Here is a 23,942-nt window from a genome sequence, read left to right as displayed (position 1 = left end):
GAGTTCAAGAACTCAGGGTCTGGAAAACAATTTTCCTCTATCCCCAACTGCCACCAGGATAGCAGTTTGTACTATCATGGAAGTGTAGGCACTGACTGGTCCCTGGCCACTTCTTAGGTGGGGCACTACTATAGATTCCAATGAAACATGCCACACTTTTCATTGATGCATGCAATGAAAAATAAGTTTTCCTCTCAGTTGCTGCACATTCCTCAGAGTCTCCATGTAGCTGTGATATTCCTCCAGGATCCTTCCTTTCAGGCGAGTACCTGAGAGTTCTGGGTCCCACAACTTCAAAGGCATGGTTAGCCTTTTTGTAGAATTATAGCATCATATAGCACAGAGGAGCCTATTTGGCCCATCATGGCTATGCTGGCCCTTTGAAAGAGCTATCCAATTAGTCCCACTCACCTGCTTGTTCCCCAAAGCCCTGCAAATGTTTCCTTTTTCTGTGTAGATCCAATTCGCTTTTGAAAGTTACTTTTGAATCTGCTTCAACTACCCTTTCAAGCAATGGTCTATTGGAAAGGTGGCATATCCTCACCCATTCTTCTGGCTCCCCTATACTCTGTGAATTATCCAGTGCCAATATCATCACTAACACAATCTAATTCCCCCTTGGTGAAAGTATTTGAGCTGCCGTGTGGGAGGTCAACAGTAAGTGATGCAAGGGATGAGATTGTGAGGGTGGTGGCAGAGGAGCATGGGGAAGGATGTCGGTGCAGGGATTCATCAGTGGCAGGCCTTCCTCTGCCTTCATCATTATCCTCCTTGTCTTTGTCATCTTCATAATCCACAAGGAAGATGTTCCGTCTTTCCTCCTTCTCCTTAACATCAGCATCATCTTACGCTTCTTCCTCATTATCTACTCCTATTGTGATAGATCTGCAGGGTAGGAGGGTACAAGCTACGAATGGGTGAGCATTACTGCCTTGGGATTAAGGAGACAGTGAAAGGGGTGGAAGCTTGTGGCGATGTGGTGCTTGACCGGGATGTGTAGTTCCTCAGTCAATAACCTGTTAGCAGAAATACGGCCCTAACTTCACCATCACCCATGGCAAGAGCAGAGTGCCTCCCCATCAGCTCTATGACCTGCTCCTCATAGTGGGTGAGCTCTTTAATGTCAGGGGAGTGAACCAAATATTTTGCTACTTGCCTGCTGCTGCAATCTTAAACCAGAATTGGCTTTTTAAAAGCGACGCTCTAAATTTCAAACCTCCCCAGCACTTTACTTCCCATTTTATACAGGATTTCTGCCAATGGCTTCTCCAATGTCAATGTCAATGAGCTGACCCATGAAATTCTGGTGGATTCAGCTCTGCAGACCACTGACAGGTAGAATTTCAGATGCATTCGTGCAAATACGACCAATCCAGCGCTGTAATTTCAGGGTCTATATTTACAGTAATTACAAGCTCTGTTATACTCTTTGAAATATCATAACAACAAAAATACTTCTCTAGCATTACCTCTGAACATAAAATTGTTCCTGAAAACATGTTTGCTTGCTTCTTACAAAGTAAAATGCTAACACGGAACCACTAATTTAGCTTCATCTGTCTGCTGGCTCCTGGCTGACTGCTGACTATCATATTGTCAACCACAGTTATATCGCTCAGAATCCTTTAAAGATATATTGAAACAAAGGACATCAAAAAAACTGTAGTCTTCACAACTACACCTGTATTCAAGTACAAACAATGCTTCTTTACCCCCATAAACACAAGCTTATGCTTTTTCAATCATGCTGTAGGCTCTCTCAGCCTTAGACAGACTTCTGGATGCATAAGCAACCGGTTGCAATTTCCCAGAGTCATTGGCTTGTTGCAATACACACCCGACGCCGTACGACGACACATCACATGCTAGTACCAAACGCTTACATGGATCATACAGCACAAGCAATTTGTTTGAGCATAACAATTTTCTAGCTTTTACAAAGGCATTTTCTTGGCTTTTGCCCCATACCCATTCGTCTCCTTCACACAGTAAGGTGTGCAGTGGTTCTAACAGTGTGCTGAGACCCGGTAAGAAGTTACCAAAATAGTTCAGGAGTCCTAGAAATGACCGCAGCTCCGTCACGTTCTGTGGACTCGGTGCGCTCTCGATTGCCTCCGTCTTTGAATCAGTGGGCCTGATGCCGTCCACCACAATCCTTCTCCCCAGGTACTCCACTTCAGGCACCAGGAAAACGCACTTCGAGTGTTTTAACCTGAACCCCACACGATTGAGTCGACTAAGAACCTCCTCCAGGTTCTGCAGATGCTCGACTGTGTCCCGACCTGTAACCAAAATGTCGTCCTGGAAGACCACTGTGCATGGGACCGACTTCAGTAAGCTTTCCATGTTTCTCTGGAATATCACCGCCACTGATCGGATTCCAAACGGGCATCTGTTGTAGATGAAGAGACCTTTGTGCGTGTTGATGCAGGTGAGGCCCTTCGATGATTCCTCCAGCTCCTGCGTCATGTAGGCCGAGGTCAATTCCAGCTTTGTGAATATCTTTCCTCCTGCCAGCATAGCAAAAAGGTCGTCAGCCTTTGGTTGTGGGTATTGATCCTTCAGGGAGAAACGATTGATAGTTACTTTATAATCACCAAAAATTCTGATGGTGCCGTCTCCCTTGAGGACTGGAACAATTGGATTGGCCCACTCGTCAAATTCAATCGGCGAAATGATGCCCTCTCGTTGCAGCCGGTCTAGCTCAATCTCTACCCTCTCATCATGTACGGTACGGCTCTCGCCTTGTGATGGATGGGTCGCGCCCCCGGAATTTGGTGGATCTGCACTTTTGCTCCTTGGAACTTCCCGATGCCTGGTTCGAACAGCGAAGGGAACTTGTTTAAGACCTGGGCACACGAAGTGTTGTCAGTGGACGAGAACGCTCGGACGTCATCCCAGTTCCATCATATCTTTCCCAGCCAGCTCCTGCCGAGCAGCGTGGAACCACCCAGAGTGGTATCTTGTGCACCGCTCCATCGTAGGAGACCTTTACAGTAGCACGGCCGATTGGTGGAATCAGTTCCTTTGTGTAAGTTCTCAATTTCATTCGAATGAGAGTCAAGACTGTCCTTGAGGCCTTGCTGCACCACAATTTATCGAAAGTCTTTTTGCTCATAATGGACTGGCTAGCGCACGTGTCCAGATCCATTGACACCAGGAGTCCATTTAATTCAACCTTCAGCATTATTGGGGGACATTTTGTGGTAAATGTGTGCACCCCATATACCTCTGTCTCCTCAGTTTGAGGTTCTGGTTCATCATGATCCACCATGGATCTGTCCGCCTCTGCAACATGGTGGTTTGCAGGATTAACAGGGTTTGCAGCTCGCCTGCACATACGTTGGAGGTGTCCTATTGTTCCACAGCCCTTGCAAACGTACCCTTTGAAGTGGCATGAATGGAAACAATGATCACCCCCGCAGCACCAACAAGGTGTTAATGGCCTTGCATTCATCACTCTTGATGGTGGTCTCTGAGACATCTGCGGACAAGCAGCTGCAGACATGTGAGACCTGCCCTTTATGTTGCGATTTGAAAACAACATCACTTTTTTCACAGCACTTGTAGCAGCACTCGTGTACTGAGAGATTTGCTAAGTATTGTCACTGGTGGCAATGAACGCCTGGGCTACCGCTATGGCTTTACTTAAGGTTGGGGTCTCTACAGTCAAAAGTGTGTGAAGTATCACTTCATGGCCAATGCCAAGTACGAAAAAGTCTTTGAGCATGTGTTCCAAATGTCCTTCAAATTCGCAATGTCCTGCAAAGCGTCTTAGCTCGGCGACATAACTCACCATTTCCTGGCCTTCAGAGCTTTTGTAGGTGTAGAACCGGTACCTCACCATCAGAACGCATTCCTTCGGATTCAGATGCTCCCGGACCAGTGTGCACAAATCATCGTACGATTTCTCTGTGGGTTTCGCTGGAACAAGCAGATTTTTCATGAGGCCATACGTTGGTGCCCCGCAGACGGTGAGGAGAATCACCTTTCATTTGGCAGCGTTCGCTTCTTCTTCCAGCTCGTTGGCCACGAAGTATTGGTCAAGTCGCTCCACGAAGGTTTCCCAATCATCTCCCTCCGAGAACTTCTCCAGGATGCCCACTGTTCTCTGCATCATTGGGTTCCTCATCTGTATCTCTTCGCTAGTTGTTATATATGAATAAAGAGTCTGACGATGCTGTGAGCTCAAAGTAAAGTGTGACCGTAGTCTTTTATTGCAGATCTCCAGATTGTCACTCCAGCCTGTGAGGCCTCCTTAAGTACCTGTGCTCCGAAAGGGATTGTGGGATCCCTTGGGACTCCAGGGGATGAGCCCTCTGGTGGCTACACAAGGTATATACGGGGATTACATATATAACCGTGGGCACCGGAGGGACTTGAGTGCATCATCACCCCCCGGCAACCAAATTTTAATTTGGCCATAGTTTTTCAAAATGTATAATTTGTTAATTTGTCGGTTTAACAAGGGGGCACTTGAATTAGTGTTTACTTAAAATAGTTGTCGAGCTATTGAGTTGGGAGTGGCTTAGCCAGTCATGTGATGTTCACAAGACTCAATAAAACCCCAGCCAGTTGGGTTCGGGAGATCCACGATGAGGTAGGTGGTTATGAGTCTGGTAGGTAATGTGTAGTGTGATTGTCAAACCTTTTGCTACTAAACCAATTAGTTCTTAATAGCAATGTGTTGCTATGAATTCTGAAGCAAATAACCCATGACACAAATACATTACACCACCAAGTTAGTTCTTTCCAGGAGCGGACCTGACCTCTCTGCCCCAGCCCCAGACACTCTGATGATTTGGATAGGGCAGTGCCCCAACCACCCCAACCCACTGAAGCTATGTTTCATTGTGGGACCTTCCCTTTTGGTCAATTTTGGCAATATCACCATTGGAGATTGGGGCTGGGTGTACCTCAGTACTTACACCGAGATGTGCCACTCAACAGAATTTCAAGGGCACTATATATAGAGATTCAAATACAATTTAGAAATCTTCATTATTTTTAAAGCTTTATTATCATTACCTCAAAGTACTGAAAACTTTTAATTGGGATATTGGAGGTGAAGTTTAACTTTAGCGGGAGCACAATATCAGACTGTTCGTCCATTATACACCCAGTCTATTATACACCCCACCGATTTTCTTTCTGTAATAGGTGGCCAATCCTCTATTCCTGTTTTGCGCCCCCGCCGAAGTTGAGCTTAACCCCCACTGAGTCCAAATCAGAGTACTTCACCTCCAGTATCCGAATTAAACATTTTCAATACTTTGAGGTAACGTAAGCTTTACATTTGTCTACATTGAACTGTGCTTGATTTCAATTGGTATAGTCGGCTAAGATCAAAATCCTTCTAAGGTTGATTGCATTCCTCCTCATTATTTGCTCCTCTTCCAATACTACCATCTACAAACTTGGCGTTGTTGCTTTTAGTATCCTCATAAAAATCCTTGACATTTATTAGAAATGGCAGGGGTCCCAAATCCAAGCCTGGGATACCCTTTTCCAGTTTGAATCTTTCAGCTTTGAGTCTTCTATGAGATTTTTTTATTCATTCAGTGATAGCTCTCATCTTTTTGTTTCTGTTCCAGATTATGATGTGTGTTCAGGAGCTCCATGTGAACAACAGTGCACTGATAACTTTGGCAGAGTGCTGTGTACTTGTTACCTGGGATACTACTTTGACCGTGTGAAACACAGGAACAGAGAGAAGCCATATTGTCTTGGTCAGTATGAACATTTGCACCATTGAATTCACACCAACTCTCACCCATCACACCCTACAAACATCACAGCATCCAGCATCTACCTATGAACATTTTCATACCCACACTTATATACCCTCATAAAAGAGTTCACAAACAATATCAATCTCATTGTTTCTGTCTGAATAACTTTATTGTCATCTAAAATCAGTTGACTGATGATTACATAAGAAATAAGACTGACAAGAACATAAGAAGTAGGAGCAGGAGTAGACCTTTTGACCCCTCAAGCTTGCTCCGCCATCCAATATCTTGGCTGATCTGATCTTGGCCTCAACTCCACTTTCCTGCCTGTTCCCCATTACCCTTAACTTCCCTGTAGTTCAAAAATCTGTCTATCTCCGCCTTGAATATATTCAATGACCCTGCCTCGACAGCTCTCTGGGATAGAGAATTCCAAAGATGCACGGCCCTCTGAGAGAAGAAATTCCTCCTCATCTCCGTCTTAAATGGGCGACCCCTTATTCTGAAACTATGCCCCCTAGTTCTAGATTCGCCCACGAGGGGAAACATCTTCTCAGCATCAAACCCCCTCTGAATCTTATACGTTTCAATAAGATCACCTCTCTTTCTTCTAAACTCCAACCTGCTCAATCTTTCCTCACAACCCTTTTATCTCAGGAATCAAACTAGTGAACCTTCTCTGAATTGCCTCCAATGCAAGTATATCCCTCCTTAAATAAAACTGTATGTAGTACTCTCGGTGTGGCCTCACCAACGCCCTGTACAGTTGTAGCAAGACTTTCCTGCTTTTAAACTCCATCCCCCTTGCAATAAATGCCAACATCCCATTTGCCTTCCTAATTACTTGCTGTGCCTGCATGCTAACTTTTTGGGTTTCATGTACGAGGATACCCAGATCCTTCTGTACTGCTTATTTAGTAAAAGGTAAGCATATGAGGGAGGATAATTGATGTAAAGTACCTTAAATTAAGCAGCCCATCTAGCAAGCTAGCTAAAACCTGCTGAAAGTGATTGTTGAGTGAAGATTACAGCAGATAAAATCCATCTTCTATTTTTATAGGAAAAACAGGAATCAGATAAGCAATAACATTTAGTGACATTGATGCACAAGCTTTCCTCCTGCGTCCTCAGGTCTGAAGATCTGGTCAAAATCTGTGATATCTTCTTTAGGACATCACAAACACAGACATACAAGATGGCTGTACAGGAACTTGTCAGGTGACCTTGTCACATAATGCTTTTATTGTATTTATATGAGTAATTGCATTACCACAGTAGTCCACTAGATGTAGCAGTACCACTAGGTGGAGCCCTATATTACACTTCTCCCTCCTTAATGAAGAAATAACAAATAATCATCATACATAACTTGCATGGTTATACGTAACAAAAGATATGGACTTATTTTGTCATATTTACAAATCAAACTTAACCACTAATTTTCTGTTTCAAAGAGGATCCCTTCACTCTCAAAGAACTTTCCAAACTTGGTGTCAAACTTAGACTCATTCTAGGCTGATCCTGAAGAGAGTATTCCTCCAAGGGATGCACTTGATCTACATTTGAACTCTACAACTTCAGACTGTTTGTCTGCCCGACTCAGACTTAAATTCTAACTTACTCTTGGACTTGTTTCTAGTACGGTACATCTAATGTAGAATGTTCTATTGGTACTCTACTTGTAACAAGACTATCTGATTCATCAGAAATAATCAAACCATTCCAACTTTTAACTCCTTCCACATCAATGTGAACAAACCTAACCTGTTCATGATCAAACGTTTTGACCAAGTATGTGCGAGAACCACATATCTTCACTACTCTTCGTGGTAACCACTTTAACCATTTATGGTGATGTTTCTTCACTCTCACCTTCTGATTAAATTTCACACTTCTCTCCCTTACTCTACCTCTATCCTGATTCTCTTTCTGTCTTAATTATTTATCTTTTACTGACTGTGCCAAGTTTGGCTTTAACAATGAGAACCTGGTCCGTGGCTGTCATTTGAGAAACAACTCTGCTGGTGTTCTACCAGTAGTTGTATGAGGAGTATTATGATATTATGATATAAGTAATTAGAAAATTTGTTAATTTGTGGTCCAATGACAACTGTCATTTCTTTGGATTTGGATCCAACATTTGCTTGATGAGGGCACATTTTACAATTTGTACTGTGCGCTCCACTGCACCATTTGAAGCAGGGTGGTATGGTGGAACTTTGGTATGTTTTACACCATTTCTGCTCATGAACTCTGCAAATTCTTCTGAACAAAATTTCAGCTCATTATCAGCCACAATTTCTTCTGGGAGACCATATGAAGAAAACAGCCTGTGGAAAGTGTTTAGTGTTTTACTTGTTGTTATTTTCCGCATCAGAAACACCTCTACCCACTTCGAATTGTTCTTCTAGCTCAGCAAAATCTACATGTAACCGTTGCCACACTTTGGGAGCCATTTCCTTGGCTGTAATGGTACTGATAGTGGTTTCTTGCTTACCGATTGACATATTGTACACTGATTAATGATGTACTCTATATCTTTATCTAGACCTGGCCACCATAAGTAACTCCATGCAAAACTCTTGATCAAGCATATTTCCAGGATCATGAAGATCTCCTAATAATTTGGACCTGAAGTTATTTGAAATTACTACTCTTGCATCCCACATGATACAATCTTTAGCCACTGATAATTCATTCCTATGAATGACTTATGGATGAATATCTTCCTCTGATACCTGGTTTGGCCAGCCATTTGCTATGTAATCATACACCTTTGACATAACTGGGTCATGTTTGGTTGCTATACCAATCTCTTCAGCTGTGACTGAGAGTTCATCAATATATCAAAAATAGAACACTTCTTCTATATTGGGTGTAACTTGTGATACGGACGGCAGCCTGAACATAGCCATCTGACTTAGATACAACAACAATAGGTATAGCCCAATTATTTAGAGATCTACCTTAGAGATAATGTTCTCAGTTTTAGTCTTTTGAGTTTTTGCTCAACTTTATCCTTGAGTGCATATGGTACGGGATGTGGCTTGCAGTAAACTGGTCTAACGTCCTTCTGTACCCTGACACCCACCTTAAAACCTTGGATCGGACTGCATGTTTCGCAGAACACATTCGGATACGGATGATGACATCATCCTTCGATGCAAATCTTGTTTCTGTTATGTCTTTGGATGCTCTGATAATGACTCCATGAGGCAATGTATTGCACTTGAACTGTAGTGACCTTAGTTCAATTTAATATAACTCCAGAGTGAGGATCACACATGGTGGCCTGCCTTTTATACTAGGCCTGGCACACCTGTACAGGTAACCTACAAGTCTCCCACTGCAGGGCCCTCTGGTGGCACACCTTAATAACCATACAGCTGGTGTACAAGTTTCCCATAGTAGTGCCCTCTGGTGGCACATCTTATGTAATAGTACAAGCAGTAAATATGTCGAGATACATGACATCGTTCTCCCCCAAGTCCTCAGTGTAAATCGCCTTCACACATTGACTGTGCTCTGGGCTTAGCTTTATTTGGTTGACCCTTGGAGGGTCATTTCCATCTTGGGTGAGTAGGTGATGTTTCGTTAGCAGTAGAGGTGCTGTTGTTTTCTGTTTGTGAGTCCATGACAACTACATTCTCTCCCCCCCACATATAGATTATGCTGGTGGCTCATTACATTCATATGCATTCAACTCCAGGAAAAAAAAATTTGCATTTACATCATTACATTTCTGGTACAGTTGTGAGGCAAGTACATTTGACTGGTGAGACACATTCTTGATATATACTTGGAATCATTACTGGTGTCAGCACCGGTGCGTGAGGACAAGCTAGTTCCAGAACTGCTGGATGGTGTCCAGGTAGTCTGGTGGTGGCGCGGTGCCCAGTGCTGGCAGTGGGAACCCGGTTGGCTCAAGTTGCCTGCCCTCTGGGCCTTTGCTGTTGCTCCTAGCATCGGGAAGGTTCAGAGATGCCTTTGATCTCCCTGTCCTTTCCTTGCGTCCTGGATCGCTGCTGCTCCCTGAGGAGCAGTCATCTGGCAGTCTGCAAGGAACTGCTGATTCGCTTGCCTGGACCTTATTTGGTTTGGGATCCTGGCTGGTCCCGGTCCCATTTTGGAGAACCATTGCGGGTGACCCTTCGTTCCCGAATGTAGCCTTGGTGGTGATAGGGTCTGGGGGCTGCGCCTTAGCGCAGTTTGCTCTTTCAGGCTCTTGGTGGGAGGTGCCTGAGAGGTGGAGCCGATCAGGGGCAGGGTATCGATACCGGTGCCGTTGCCCTCCTGAGATCACTTGCTCTGCAGCTTGTCTATATTAGCTTGTGGCCACACTTCATGGTGCATCACTCTATTTCCAGGGATGCAGGCTACAGTATTGGGTAGCCCGCTGGACCTGTGTGCTCCCAATGGGTGTTTGCCCGCTACATTATCTGAATACAGTTGAAATCCTACATCGCACAACGTTTCATTACACATTGTAGATAAACTGTAGCTCCGATCGCAATTGCACAACTTTTCTTTGCTTATTACATGTATAAAGCTCTGATCATCAATTATAAGATTTACATTTAACTCACAGTGGCTATTACATTGATTGAGAATGTGGAACTGTCCTTTTAAGTGTGGTGGGTTGCTGGCCTCTTTTCAGAGAGCCTTGCTATCTTTACCCCAATCCTCTTCTTCGCTCGGTACCATGTGTTGCTCCATCAGCAGTGCACCTTGTGGTTTGGGAGCCATCTTTCTTCCCTCCACGATGTCGACTGCTGTGATTCTCTTCTCCCTGGGTTCTGCCACCAAAGCTGGGAAGTCGCCTTTGGATCCGATTTTCTTCCTCCGGAGTCCTGCCACTGGAGCCTGAAAAGTGCGTTCGGGTCGTCTCAGCTGGATCATCTCCACCCAGTCGTGCTGAGCGGTTTGTGCCTCGGGTGCTGTGCTGGTCTGCTGTCTGCTGCCGGATCCAACCTCAGGTGGGGGCTTGCTTTGCTTCTGAGCGCAGGGGACGTCGATCGCTGGAGGGATGAAATCTTCCCAGCTCCAAAGGATCTTCTTCATCCACCTTCTTCCGAGTAGCGTTGGTCCATCAGCTGAAACAATCCAGAGAGGTAACTTGTGCACCACACCATCATGGAGTACCTTTACATCTGCACTACCAATGACTGGGATAAGTTCATCGGTGTAGGTGCGCAGCTTTGCCTGACCTGGGACCAACTTGGGTCGTTCAGCTTTGTTGTCCCATAGCCTCTCAAAGGTTTCTTGATTAATTATTGACTGGCTCGCCCCTGTGTCCACTTCCATAAAGACTGGAACGCTGTTCATCTCGACTTCCATCCTCAACGGGTAATATTCTGTGATGCAAATAAACATGCCATACACCTCATCATGGAACTGAGCTGCCTCTCTGACTATCGCTTCATAATCCGTGCTGGATTCAGGGCCATCTGCAGACTCTTCATCAACACGATGAGTCATATTTCTTTTACACATTCGCTGGAGGTGGCCCTTTGTGCTGCAGCCTTTACACACATAGTCCTTAAAACTGCACTGGTGAGCCCTGATTCCCTCCGCAACGCCAGCATGGTGCTGCTCGATTAGCCTCCCTTGGCGGACTCAGAGTTAAGGGACTCAAGGGCCTGTTCTCGCTCCCCTGAGGAGATTTACATTCTACAATCCAGCCTCTAAAAGGCGCCAGTCTGTATACAGTACTTGCCGGGTTTGAGTCCTGAGGATGATTCATCCGCCTAGAACCGCAGGTCGAGGTCATGAATGCTTGGCTCATGGTGATGGCCTTCTGCAGTGTGACTGTGGTATCCGCAGATAGTAGCCTGTGAAGAAGGCCCTCGTGACAATTCCGATGACAAAGATATCCCGCAGCGCTTTGGTGAGGTGGTCGCCGAAATCACACGGTGCCGCCAGCCTCCTGAGTTCTACAGCATATTTCGTGGTTTTCTGGCCTTTGGGCCGTTGGTGGGTGTAAAACCGGTGTCTGGCTGTGAGGATACTCTCTTTGGGCTTGAGTTGTTCTTGGATCAGCATTACAAGCTCCTCGTACGTCTTGATCGTTGACGAGGCCATAGACGGTGTGCCCACAACTGGTTAGCTCTGCGCTTATCAGCCAGTGTGACCGGATTATCGCCTGCCAGGTCATTTGTTGTGAAGAAATGGTCGAGCCTCTCCACAATGGCATCCCAATCATCACCATCGGCGAACTGCTGCAAGGTACCAAGGTTAGCCATTTTCACATGAAAGTCTGTAATCACGGCACTAATTGTTATGTCTTTGGATGCTCCGATAATGACTCCACGAGGCAATGTATTGCCTTTGAACTGTAGTGACCTTAGTCCATTAATATAACTCCAGAGTGAGGATCACAAATAGTGGCCTGCCTTTTATACTAGGCCTGGCACACCTGTACAGGTAACCTACAAGTCTCCCACTGCGGTGTCCTCTGGTGGCACACCTTAGTGACCATACAGCTGGTGTACAAATTTCCCATAGTAGTGCCCTCTGGTGGCACATCATATTTAATAGTACAAGCAGTAAACATGTCTTGATACATGACAGTTTCAACACAAAAAATCTAATTCCAATCGAACTTCAGTGATCCCAAACAATTTCTCCCTATTAAGGCAGGCTTGTCTCCTGCCACTACTAAGAGAGGCAAGCTCTAAAACTGATTCTTGTATTTCACCGGTACGGTGATATGCCCCACCATAGGGATTTGCTCTCCTGAGTAGCCTCGCAGCTCAATCTTCGACTTCTCCAGTGGAAAATCACTCAACTTGTCGAGATATAGTGATTCCAGTACTACGCTCATGGATGCACTAGTGTCGACTTCCATGGGTATCCTGGTTCCTGCAACGTCTATTTGGATGATGATACTTCGCGAATCGCTGTTAGATACCCTCGTGCTCCTGATGGCGTGTATCTCCAAAACTCCCCCATCCTGTTGCTTCTCTTCAATGCTGTGTAGTCTCTGGTGATTTCTACTTATAGCATTGAGCATCAGTTTATTCTTCACTTGGTTCGCCTTCGCAAGATGACCAGTTTTCTTGCCTTCACATATGGACAACTTTGAGCAATGTGTTGTCCCAAACACCAATAACACGACTTCACTGTGCTGTTACCTTGGCCAGTTGCTGAGGCCTTGGGGCCCAACTGCCAGGCTTTAACCTCGGTTGTCTGACGACTGGAAATGGTGCGAAATTCTCTGGAGTATTGGTCAGCCATATCCATAACATAGCTGTCTGACAAGCTAAAGTCAAGTTAGGGGTTGTCAACAATTTTCTTCTGATTGTTTCATTTTTCATCCCACAAACAAAGTGGTCACGCAATGCTTGGTCCTGATGTTTCTGAAAAGACAGTGAATGGATAGCTTTTTTTTTTCCATTTCCAGGGACTCAGGATTGTAGTGCTGTTCGAACCTCCGTCAGTGGTGTGTCCTTTGGCTTGACGGGAACAAGCACATTTTTCAAGGTTTCATATACCTCGGGGCCTGCTTCAGTCAGGAAAATAGCCCATTTTCTTTCTAACACCATCCGGTTACAGTTTTCATCATCCGGGACTTCGACAATACTATTTGCGGTGAAAAACATTTCTAGCCGCTCCACATATGCTCCAAATGTCTCTCGGTCGCAGTGGAGCTCACCCAAGCGCCCTATTATTCCCATAGGTACGCATCTGGACTCTTCAATTCAGTCAAATGTGCTTGTAATTTACTTTGGATTTTTGGCTGTTCTGCAAAACAAAGAGTCACTCAAAGTATCTTTGTTGTTTGGCTGAATAATCCACCAGCATAAATTTCAGCTAGGGAATCCGATTATCCTATCCTCGTTCGTCAATGTGATATCTTCTTTACACATCACAAACACATACATACAAGATGGCTCTACAGGAACTTGTCAGGTGACCTTGTCACATGATGCTTTTATTATATTTGCATGAGTAGTTGTATTACCACAGTAGTCTACTCGGTAGAGCAGTAGTCCACTAGGTGGTGCTCTATTTTACAAAATCCTTTCTAATTGCAGCAAGTTCATTCACAATAAATGCTACAAACAGGCAAATTTTGCAGTGGGAGCATGAATTCATAAAATCTTTGCTTTTAAATATCTTTATTGTTGTGTCCACCTGTTTTTCTGGAAGTATTTGAGTTTGTTTCTTCAGCTCTTTAATTCTGATAATATTCATTATGCCCCATGTGCTAGTAATTAATTAAAGTTAAATGCCACTTATCCAAAACATAGCCAGAGCATTTCAAGTAATGACTTCCCTTCTCGCCCTCGCTCAGTTATCTCTGGAGTTCCTCATGGATCTATCCTTGGCCCCCTCCTCTAGCTCACAGCCAGCATCATCCAAAGACCTGGGGTTTATTTCTACATGTACAACCAGCACTATCTCTCCATCACCTGTATTGTCAGACTGCTCTGGTCTCAGATGAGCTTCAGTTTCCTCCAGTTAAATATTGGGACGAACAAAGCCATAATCTTTGGCTCTGCCACAAACTTCATACCCTCACCACCAATTCTATCCCTCCCTCTGGCCACTGTCTCAGGTCAAACAAGACTGTTCATAATCTTGGCATCCTATTCAACTGAGCTGAGCTTCTGACCCCATATTCTCTGCATAATAACAATCACCACTTCCACCTCCATAACATTGCCTGCCTCCACCTCTGCCTCAGTCTATTTCCTGCTGAAATCCTCAACCATGCCTTTATCACCCCTAGATATAATTATTCCAATGTTCCATCCCATCCTCCACCTTCGATTAACTTCAGCTAATCCAAATGTCAGCTGCCCATATCTTAACCCATTCCGTGGGTAGAATTGCGGCATGCATGCAGCCCTGACTCAGGAAACTGGGTCACTAGATAGTAATCAAGAACAAGAATTGTGGCAAATTTTCCCCTCCTTAACACAGAGACACTGAAGTTAATTGTAGCACCCCTCATGCCATTTTGGCTGAGATCCGCTAACTCATCACAGACCATGGATCAAACTTGTGAACTTTCTGGTTCTTATGGTTTAGCTGTCACTATCTAAACCAGTTGAGCCATGAAGGAAGCTGAAAAAATCATTTCAAAACAATTTCATTTTAAAGCAAATTTCTTTAGATCATTGGCTCATGTAATATTATAAATGTCTATTTGACAGATATTGATGAATGCACCAAAAGCAACGGGACTGCATGTTCTCATATCTGCCTTAACACTCTGGGGAGTTACCAATGTGCATGCAAGGAAGGCTTCTACCTCAAAGAGGATGGGAAGACTTGCAGCAAAAGTGAAAGTGGTAAGTTGTGAGCTGACGAATATAAAGAATGAAAATACTTTGATTTTCGATTAGGCATAGATAAAGCATCAAGTTGATGGGCAACTCCACCTTATTTATTCAATGAGGATAAGCTGAAAGGTTACTTACTATTCTAGTTTTTTCTTTCACATATGTCCTTGTAAGGGAACCTGCGAGTGTCAGAAACTATACATAATTGTACTTAAGGGGAGGAAAACAATTTTAAAGAATTCACAGATGGTTACATTGCCATTTTTAAAATCAGAAATTGTTAGCAAATTGCCGTTTTGGTGATTTGGTTGCAACTGGAACAACTTTTCATGAGAGGGGGAAAATATAAGGTTTTGGTTCCTTTTCAGATGAGATTTAAGAGCAAATGATTCTGCTTTAAAAATTGCTATGACATTGTGGCCCCTTGTGAATGTTGTTGAATGTCAGTTTCTCGATTTTGTAAAGAAGGTCATGAGGCTTTGCCAATAGCGACACTGAAGTACTCTTTGGGAACATTTTCAATACATGCTGATACCCCCTAGTGGTGCAGTGACTTGCTTTGGTTCATATTACATTTAATTGTGAAGTTTGCAAACCTAAATTAATTCCCAGCACCTTTGTGAGCTCTTGTTTGGTGATATATTTGGTTGTATTGAATAATTTTGGAAAATGGCAGACTTCATGCTTTCTTTGTAAGTCCATTGAAAGACTATACTAACATTATAATGGGAATGACAACAAATCTGTAATAAAGGGGATTGGGCAACATAGTGCATATTCTCCTTTTAGATTGGGGCCCAGATTTGAATTAAATCTAAACTTATGGTTCAAGTCTCATCTGTTTGCTGGTTTAGGGTTCCGAGGTAAAATGAGTTTAAGTTCTTTCTAATTCCGAGTTGGTGTGTGCCACAGCACAATATTGGCTATCTCACTAACAGAAGCCATAAGGGCTTCTAAAACAAAAGGGTGAATTTTTTTGAGATTGCGGCGCATTTTAGAGCAGAGTATGTGGTGTTTTAGTTTGTATCTAACCCATGTGACACCTTGCAAAGAAGAGCTGGATGCTGATACAGGATACCTGAAGTAAGAAAGGGTTCCATTTTCAAGGGTAGATATTCCTCACCTTAACAAATAAAATATTTACTCGCAAAAAATATTGCAATAAAATTAAGGAACATTTGAAAAATGTCTCCCTGAGTTTTTCTAAACTTGGGTGACACCATTATACATTTCTCTTTCAGAACCACACCAAGGAACACACAGGAAGTTAGAATGGTAAGTGACCATTCAGCTTATCTGCATAATAATTAGGCTGGAGTTGTCGTTTGGCCCTTCAACTACTCAAGGAGGATTTGAGTCATGCATTCAATACTTCATCAGAATAGAATGTTCCTTTTTGCTTTACCTCCCTCCCATTTTCTCTTTCTCTGCTAAGGCACTGACTTATGCTGGAATGCACTTACACAGGTGCTACTCACCCTCCAGCACCTTGCCCAGGTGACTGTCCTTCATGTATGAGCCGAGATAGTGAGCATGAGCAGGCTATTTGACCGTGGGAGGCATTGTCACTGAGTTTGATCCATTTCTCGCCTGATCTCTACACACATGCACTTTCTAGCCAAAGTCATTGCATATCGATCAAGGGCAGGAATGAGGACAAATTATTCCCTCTCTATCATAGGAGCATTGGGGCCAAAATTGCCCCTTTCTATAATGCCCATGGCTACCTGAAAGTGACGGCCACGGGTCGGTGCGGACTCGCTGCCAAGTCGTCGCGGAGGGGCCGCCATTTTGAAAATTGCCCTCTTTTAACTTTGTAGGGGATCACCCCGCCCGTTTTCCCGCCGCGTCGTACACGAGCCGACCCCTTACCGACCAGCGGCAACTCCTTTCCGAAATTGCCCCGCGGGAAATTGCCCCTTTGGGAGCAGCGGCGCTGCCGGTCGATGCTCCCGACAGCTTTTTCTGTTGGTACCCTTTCTGTGGTTGGGTGGCACGGCCGGCCTTAAAGGAGAGGTGGCACTGCCGGTGACTCCATTTTATTTTTTATTGTCGGCCGACTGCCAGGCAGCTTGGCACCCCCTCTTAGGCTGCTGGTTCAGTCGAAACGCTCCCTGGTGGCCCAGTGTTTGCCACTAAAGTGGCTGCAGAGTTTGTAGCGCCCTCCCCTTTAACTGAAGGGGAGAGACATTGTGACGTGCCAAAGCGATGATGTCATCAGCGCGGTGCTGATGACTTGGAGCGTCGGCCACTCTGACCCGCCCCACCTCTGCCCTGCTAGTGCCGGCTACTCTGACACGACCGTACTTCTGCATCTCTCCCCACACCAACACCGCTTTGACTGGAGACAAAAGCCAAACAGCTGAATTTCTCCAGATTGTCCGCCCCATGCATTATGGTGGACGGAACACTTGAAAAGCGGTAGGTGCAACCCGTTTCAGGTGGAGAGCAATTTCGGCCCCATTGAGGCTGAATGTAATGCACCTATTGCCTCTTGGCTGAGGCCAGCTAAGTCATAAACTGCTAAGTGAATCGAGAACCTTCCTATGGCTCAGTAGCACACAACAGAAGGCATTTATCCACTAAAGCAGTGGCTCTCAAACTTTTTCAGGCAAGGCCCACAATTCTTGTGCCCTTTTCCATAAGGATGACTTACAGTGTTAAATGTGAAAGAAAAATCTATCTTCAGCAGGGTTTTGCAAATGTCTTTATACATACCATAATGGGAAGGCAAATGTACTGCAACAAGGAATTCTAATGCTAAATCACCCTGTTTCAATGCCCCAAATACTCTTTTGTTTAAAGGGAAACTCATATATAACTGGAAGGCATAGCACAGGATATGTGGTGAATCATGTGAAAAGCTCATTCCATATAAGAAAACAATAGTTGATAGAATCTGCTAGGCATTGGGACTGTGGAGGCTGCAGGGATTTGCAGAACTACTGGTATGTACCATTTTAATCATTCATGCTATGATTTACAATGATATGTTACACCGAATTCATACATACTGATTCTTCACAAGTGCATAACAGAACTCACATGGATAAGTGATTATATACTCACAATTTTATTTGTTCTTTTCACAGAGTAATGAGAACCCACTGGTCAACTGAAAATTCCCAAAATGCACCACTCAACTGAACATTGAGCGTCAGCACTCGCACGTGAAGCAAGCACTGGCACACATACACAGACTGCAGCAGAGGATAATACTGATACTGAGGAAGTCAGCATGAATATTGACACCGCTGTGTCAGCCAACAAATTGGAGGCGGGGCAAGACTTGTAGTTTTAATTTACAGATAAACTGCAGCAAACAGAGTCTATTCGCTCATGAACTACAGCAATCAGAATCTCCACAGGGTGAGGCACCAAGCACTGGCGGTGAAGGATTAGCAACAACAACAACAACAACAACAACTTTTATTTATATAGCACCTTTAACATAGTAAAACGTCCCAAGGTGCTTCACAGGAGGGTTATAAGACACAAAATAAAATTGACACCGAGCCACATATCAATGGTATGATTTATGAGTAGGGAGCATGGTTAAGAAGTTTGCAGACAACACTAAAATTGGCTGTGTGGTTGATAATGAAGAGGAAAATCATGGGCTGCAGGAGGCTATCAATTTACTGGTCAGGTGGGCAGAGCAGTGGCAAATGAAATTTAATTCAGAGAAGTGTGAGTGATGCACTTTGGGAGGGCTAATAAGGAAAGGGTATACACACTAAGTGGTAGCTCACTTAATAGAGGAACAAAGGGACCTTGGAGTGCTTGTCCACAGATCCCTGAAAGTAGCAGGCTAGGTGGGTAACATGGTTAAGAAGGCATACGGAATGCTTGCCTTTACTGGCTGGGGCATAGAATATAAGAGCAGGGAGGTTATGCTTAAATTGTATAATACTTTGGTTAGGCTGCAGCTGGAGTATTGCGTGCAGTTCTGGTCGCCATATTATAGGAAGGACATGATTGCACTAGAGAGGGTGCAGAGGAGATTTACTAGGATGCTGCCTGGAATGGAGAATCTTAGTTATGAGGACAGATTGGATAGGCTGGGTTTGTTCTCATTGGAACAGAGGAGGTTGAGAGGAGACCTCATTGAGGTGTACAAAATATTGAGGGGCCTGGACATAGTGGATAGTAAGGGTCTATTTCCATTGGTGGAGGGATCTATTACGGGGGGCATAGTTTTAAAGTGGTTGGTGGAAGGTTTAGAGGGGATTTGATGGGGGGGGGCGGGGTCTTTACGCAGAGGGTTGTGGGGATCTGGAACTCGCTGCCTGGAAGAGTGGTGGATGCAGAAACCCTCACCACTTTTAAGAGATGGTTGGATGGGCACTTAAAGTGCAATAACCTGCAGGGTTCCGGACCTAGAGCTGGTAATTGGGATTAGACTGGATGACTTTTTGTTGGACGGTGCAGATATAATGGTAAGTACTGCAGGGAATAGAATACGACCAGGGTGATCTCCTGGACTAGTTTCTATCGCCTGGATGGGTCGGAGAGGAATTTTCCCAGATTTTGTCTCCATAAATTGGCCTGGGTTTTTATCTGGTTTTTGCCTCTCCCAGGAGATCACATGGCTCCAGTTGGGGAGGAGTATAATATATATCAGTATAAGGGGTGTCGCAGTTGTGTGAGGTGGACTGGTTGGGCTGGGTGCTCTTTGCCTTTCCGTCATTGTTCATAGGTTCATATTTAACCCTTAGAGCTGCTGACCAAGGGCCATGCGGCTCTTTGTCGGCCGGCACGGGCATGATGGGCCGAAATGGCCTCCTTCTGCGCTGTAAATTTCTATGTTTCTATATTTCTATGTCTATAAAGCTGAGTACCCTTTCTGAATTATATGTAGTTACAAACTCTAGGGGGCATGTTTCCAAAGTAGAGACCGTTGGAATCCAAGATCCATGCCTCCAAACATATGGAAAGTGATATGTCGAAGGTGAATCAGTGGTTGTCTGCATTATGGTTAGCTATTGAATATATGGTGTCACAACAAAGGCACTTTCAGCTGAGAGCAAAATATCTTCCAAAAATGCTTTCACTGATACTATGAGACCCAAACAGCAAAGTGCCATTATGGCTGGTTTCAACTCATTTGGAGAACCGTTACAGGGAGGGGTGATGGGACCTCATAGATGCCCATTGTCCTTTATTCATTGAGATCAGTGGACAATGTGAGGAAATGCCTTCTAACAGCAGCATGTGTGGAATAGCACAGGAGAGGCTTATGTCAGCAACAGTTCTGTGCATCATCTAGCCCTGCACAACCGACAATGGACTCCACTCTGAAAGCAATGAGCCCAAATCGATTACAGCAAAGGAGACCCTGGCACATGGTTGCAGATACAGATAACAATAACAAGCCTTATGTATTCCCTGCAAATTGCCATTGGACATTGCAGCCATCCACCGGTGCTACTCCCTCACCTTTGGGGGCATTCAGTCACATGGGTAACCAACACTTATGAGACAAAGAGGAGCAAAATAAAAATATGCTGCAAGCACAGTAAAATATAATAAAATCAGGTGTTGCTGTATCCTGCAGTCTGTCTTTCTTTCATTTTGCAGAAAAGAATGAGGTAGATTTTCCTCTTTGCCGCCTGGGCATTACATTGCCTGGACGGAGCACAAGATGGAAAATCTGGTAGGGATATTCGCAGGACCCTTAAAGAGCATGCCAGATTTTTCTTCCATTGAAATGAATAGAAGGAAAACCCAACGGGTTCTGTCGGGACATGCGGACCTCCCTGTCAAATGTTCCTTTCTGCGCTACGCACAAGCAATGCTTAACCCTGAAGGCTGTAAAGTCGGAAATCTACCCCAGATATTAAAAAGGCAAACAAAGTGGTTGCTCCTGTGATATCCCCTGTTCCTGCCTGGAATGTTCTTGTGGTATCAAAGTTGAGAATGTTTTTTTCAAATTCCAATCCAGAATAATTCATTTTTTGTAAACTGAAAATCATGTGGAACTAGGAACTTGGCACTGACCTAAAAGAGACACAAATATTCTCTCTCTCTCTCTCTCTCTCTCTCTCTCTACATATATATATATTGTTCTCAAATAATGTTTTCCAAAGAGCACCAAATTTTATAAACTATAATTAACTAAGTATACAGAGCATAGTCCTGTTTACAATTTATCACAGGAAAATGGCAAAGTCACTCACAGATTCTATTGTTTTTGGACATGGTGCAGAAATAGGATCTCTGTGTTTTTGACTGGGTTTGTAATTACAAAATGACACATTTTAATTTTAAAGATTGATGTGTTCAATCCTCCTCCACATTAGCCCAACTAAAAATGACCATTGTTCAACTTTCAATAATTGGAGACTCCATCCAGTACTCATCTGCTAAAGTTTTGAATTTTTATAACCTATTGTTTCACAGCAGTGCAAAATCTGGATCTTTTAATTCTCTGTATGGACCAGTGTATGGGTTGCACTTCAAGCCAGGTTTTTGTGTTCTGCAAAACAGTTGAAATTTAGGTCTGAGTTTTCCAGTTCTAATGATGAAGGTAATCCATTAAAGTTAATGGGTCACCATTCACATTATAATTGGAAAATCTAGGACTTGCTCTCAAACCCCCACACTATTGCAGTGCTAAAGCTGTCACCAAGAAGCTTGTTTTCTGTCTTTATGCCAAATATTTCTTGTGCTTCCAACAACTCTTAGCTCTCTGTAATTCCTGGCCCCATATCTCCAGAGGCTATTTAAGCAACACTCCCACATTCCCAGATGGGATACAAGAAAAAGCATGTCATTTGAAAAGCAATTCTTCATGCACTTCCAGAGGGCAAAATTGCCTCTTTTCATAGCCCCATTTGCGCTTCCGGGGCCGAAACTGGACGTCATGTGCTCTTGGAGCACTCCTTGAAAGGGAGGACACCAGCGCCTCGGGCTGCCATCTTTTTTTGCCTGATGACTCTCGGGTCAGCTCTACGATAGCAGCCCTTGCGAGGTCCGAGCTGCCATCTTGCAGCCCAGCACTCCGTCTAGGGTGTCGGGCTGCAGGCCTGGTCGCACGCTGCCCTGGTGACCTAGTGGAGGCCACCACAGGCCTTGCAGAGTTCGTAGTGGCTCTCTTTAATTGAAAGGAAGGGGCATTGAAGAGCTTCCCTCGGTGCCCTGGAAACTGCCCCCAAAGGAAGCGGAGTGCGCAAGATTGTGCTCTGCTTCCTTTGAGGGGCGGTAAGGACAATTCTGCGGTGGTTGCGGGACTTGCCCGCCGGGCGCAGAAAGTCCCGGCCCCAGATGGTTACTGCCCCCAATCGGGGCGCTGGGCAATTTCGCCCTCCTAGTCTCCAGCATTTCTCCATCATTTTTACTCAGAGAGTGGTTAGAATGTGGAACTTGCTACCACATGGAATAGTTGAGGCAAATAGCATAGATGCATTTAAGGGGGCGCTACGTAAGTACATGAGGGAGAAAGGGATAGAAGGATATACTTATGAGGTTAAATGTAGTAGGGTGAGAGTAGGCTCATGTGGAGCATAAACAGTGGCATAGACCAGACCTGTTTCTGTGCTGTTAATTATATGTAACCTTCCTGTTTTATTCCTCTTAAGTTCCAAATATACCATCCCATGCACTCCGCCTCCCTGCATTCTCAATATGTTGAATTCAGCACAGACCACAGGTTCTCACCCTTTCATTGGGGCAGATCTTGACTGTGTGGTAGTGTAAAACAGGTGATAACGAATTGGCAGCCTGTTTTCCATCTTTCTTGATTTTTATCTCCATTGATATAAAATTTGGAAGGGATGTAAAACGAGCTACCAAGTCGTGATCAGCCGGTTTACACTATCGCACAGTCAAGATCCACCCCAATGTTTCCTCGAATGTTAGTTATTTTTATCACACACAAGAGCTGAAAGCAAACAAAACTGGTCAGCCGGGGAGACAGTAGTTTTGCTGAATCTATTGGTTGTCTAAAGATTAAATATAGCTAATGCCAATATTGGAACATTGTGCCTTCTTCGATTAACTAGATGTTTTGACTTTTTAATTGTAGCTGGCCAGTATATAAAATCTGACACTGTGATGAAAGCTGGCACCTGTTCCACAACATGTGAGGATTTCCAACAGATAAAACAGACAGTACTACAGCTAAAGCAGAAGGTAAAGTGATTACTTGAAATAAAAATGTTTGTTTTTCCTCAAAGCACTTCGTGATAATGGCAACCTTGGGCCATAACTTGTGGCCCCTATGGGGGTATACGAGGTGCACACTCATGCTGAGGGGCCGCACAAGTTCCGGGTATAGGCATGTGCTGCGCCAAAACCTGGAATTTGCAATCTGTCAAGAATTCTCTTGCCAGATCATCCACATCCCTGGGAAAAGGGCAATCGCGGGCAGAGAATTGGGCCCAAATACCCATAAAATTCCTACACGCACGGCCTGCTTTTACCAGCATTAGAGTTTTAAAAAACAGAAAAATATAATTTTAATCAATAATTTATGAATTTAAAAGCCTGTGAAATAAAGTAAATTTATTTTTAGCACCTTTAAAACGTAGATTTATTTTTCAAAAAATGTACTTATTGTTTTAAATATTTAATTTAATGCCATTTTAATTAATTGTCAATATGTGTTGTTTTTTTAAATTTATTTGAAGTGTTGAGATATTTTGGGGGTATTCCCATTCATACTTATAGGGTTTCCGCACACACGGAATGGGGTTTCCATAAGCCTGAATGGCAATCCCTTCTTTCATTCATTGGGCCGGCCCACGTGATCCCAAGTGAGATACATGGGCCTTTACCCGCGCATACCTGGAGAGCCCCAGGATCACAAATCTCCATACCTCCTGGACCACCAGTACGTGGGCATCTTATTTGCAGATTGGGGCATTTTCCCACAAATTCAGGGCCATTGTTATTTAGATAAAATTAACTTTACTCGGTA

The 23,942-nt window shown here is 44.1% G+C and overlaps 1 protein-coding gene across 1 annotated transcript in view; it reads left to right on the top strand.

Moving 5' to 3' along the window:
• The window catches only part of ccbe1 (collagen and calcium binding EGF domains 1), a 461,189-nt gene that overhangs the window by 410,878 nt on the left and 26,369 nt on the right, over positions 1-23,942 (top strand). The window contains exons 4-6 of the mRNA XM_070860078.1: positions 5,595-5,729; positions 14,894-15,031; positions 23,049-23,155. Of these exons, the coding sequence (XP_070716179.1) occupies positions 5,595-5,729; positions 14,894-15,031; positions 23,049-23,155 (380 nt within the window). The remainder of the gene's footprint in view (positions 1-5,594; positions 5,730-14,893; positions 15,032-23,048; positions 23,156-23,942) is intronic.

The sequence above is a fragment of the Pristiophorus japonicus genome, chromosome 2 (assembly GCF_044704955.1).
Source record: "Pristiophorus japonicus isolate sPriJap1 chromosome 2, sPriJap1.hap1, whole genome shotgun sequence".
NCBI classification, from domain to species: Eukaryota; Metazoa; Chordata; class Chondrichthyes; family Pristiophoridae; genus Pristiophorus; species Pristiophorus japonicus.
The sequence above is the reverse complement of the archived record's forward strand: the minus strand, read 5'-3'. Positions and strand labels throughout refer to the sequence as shown.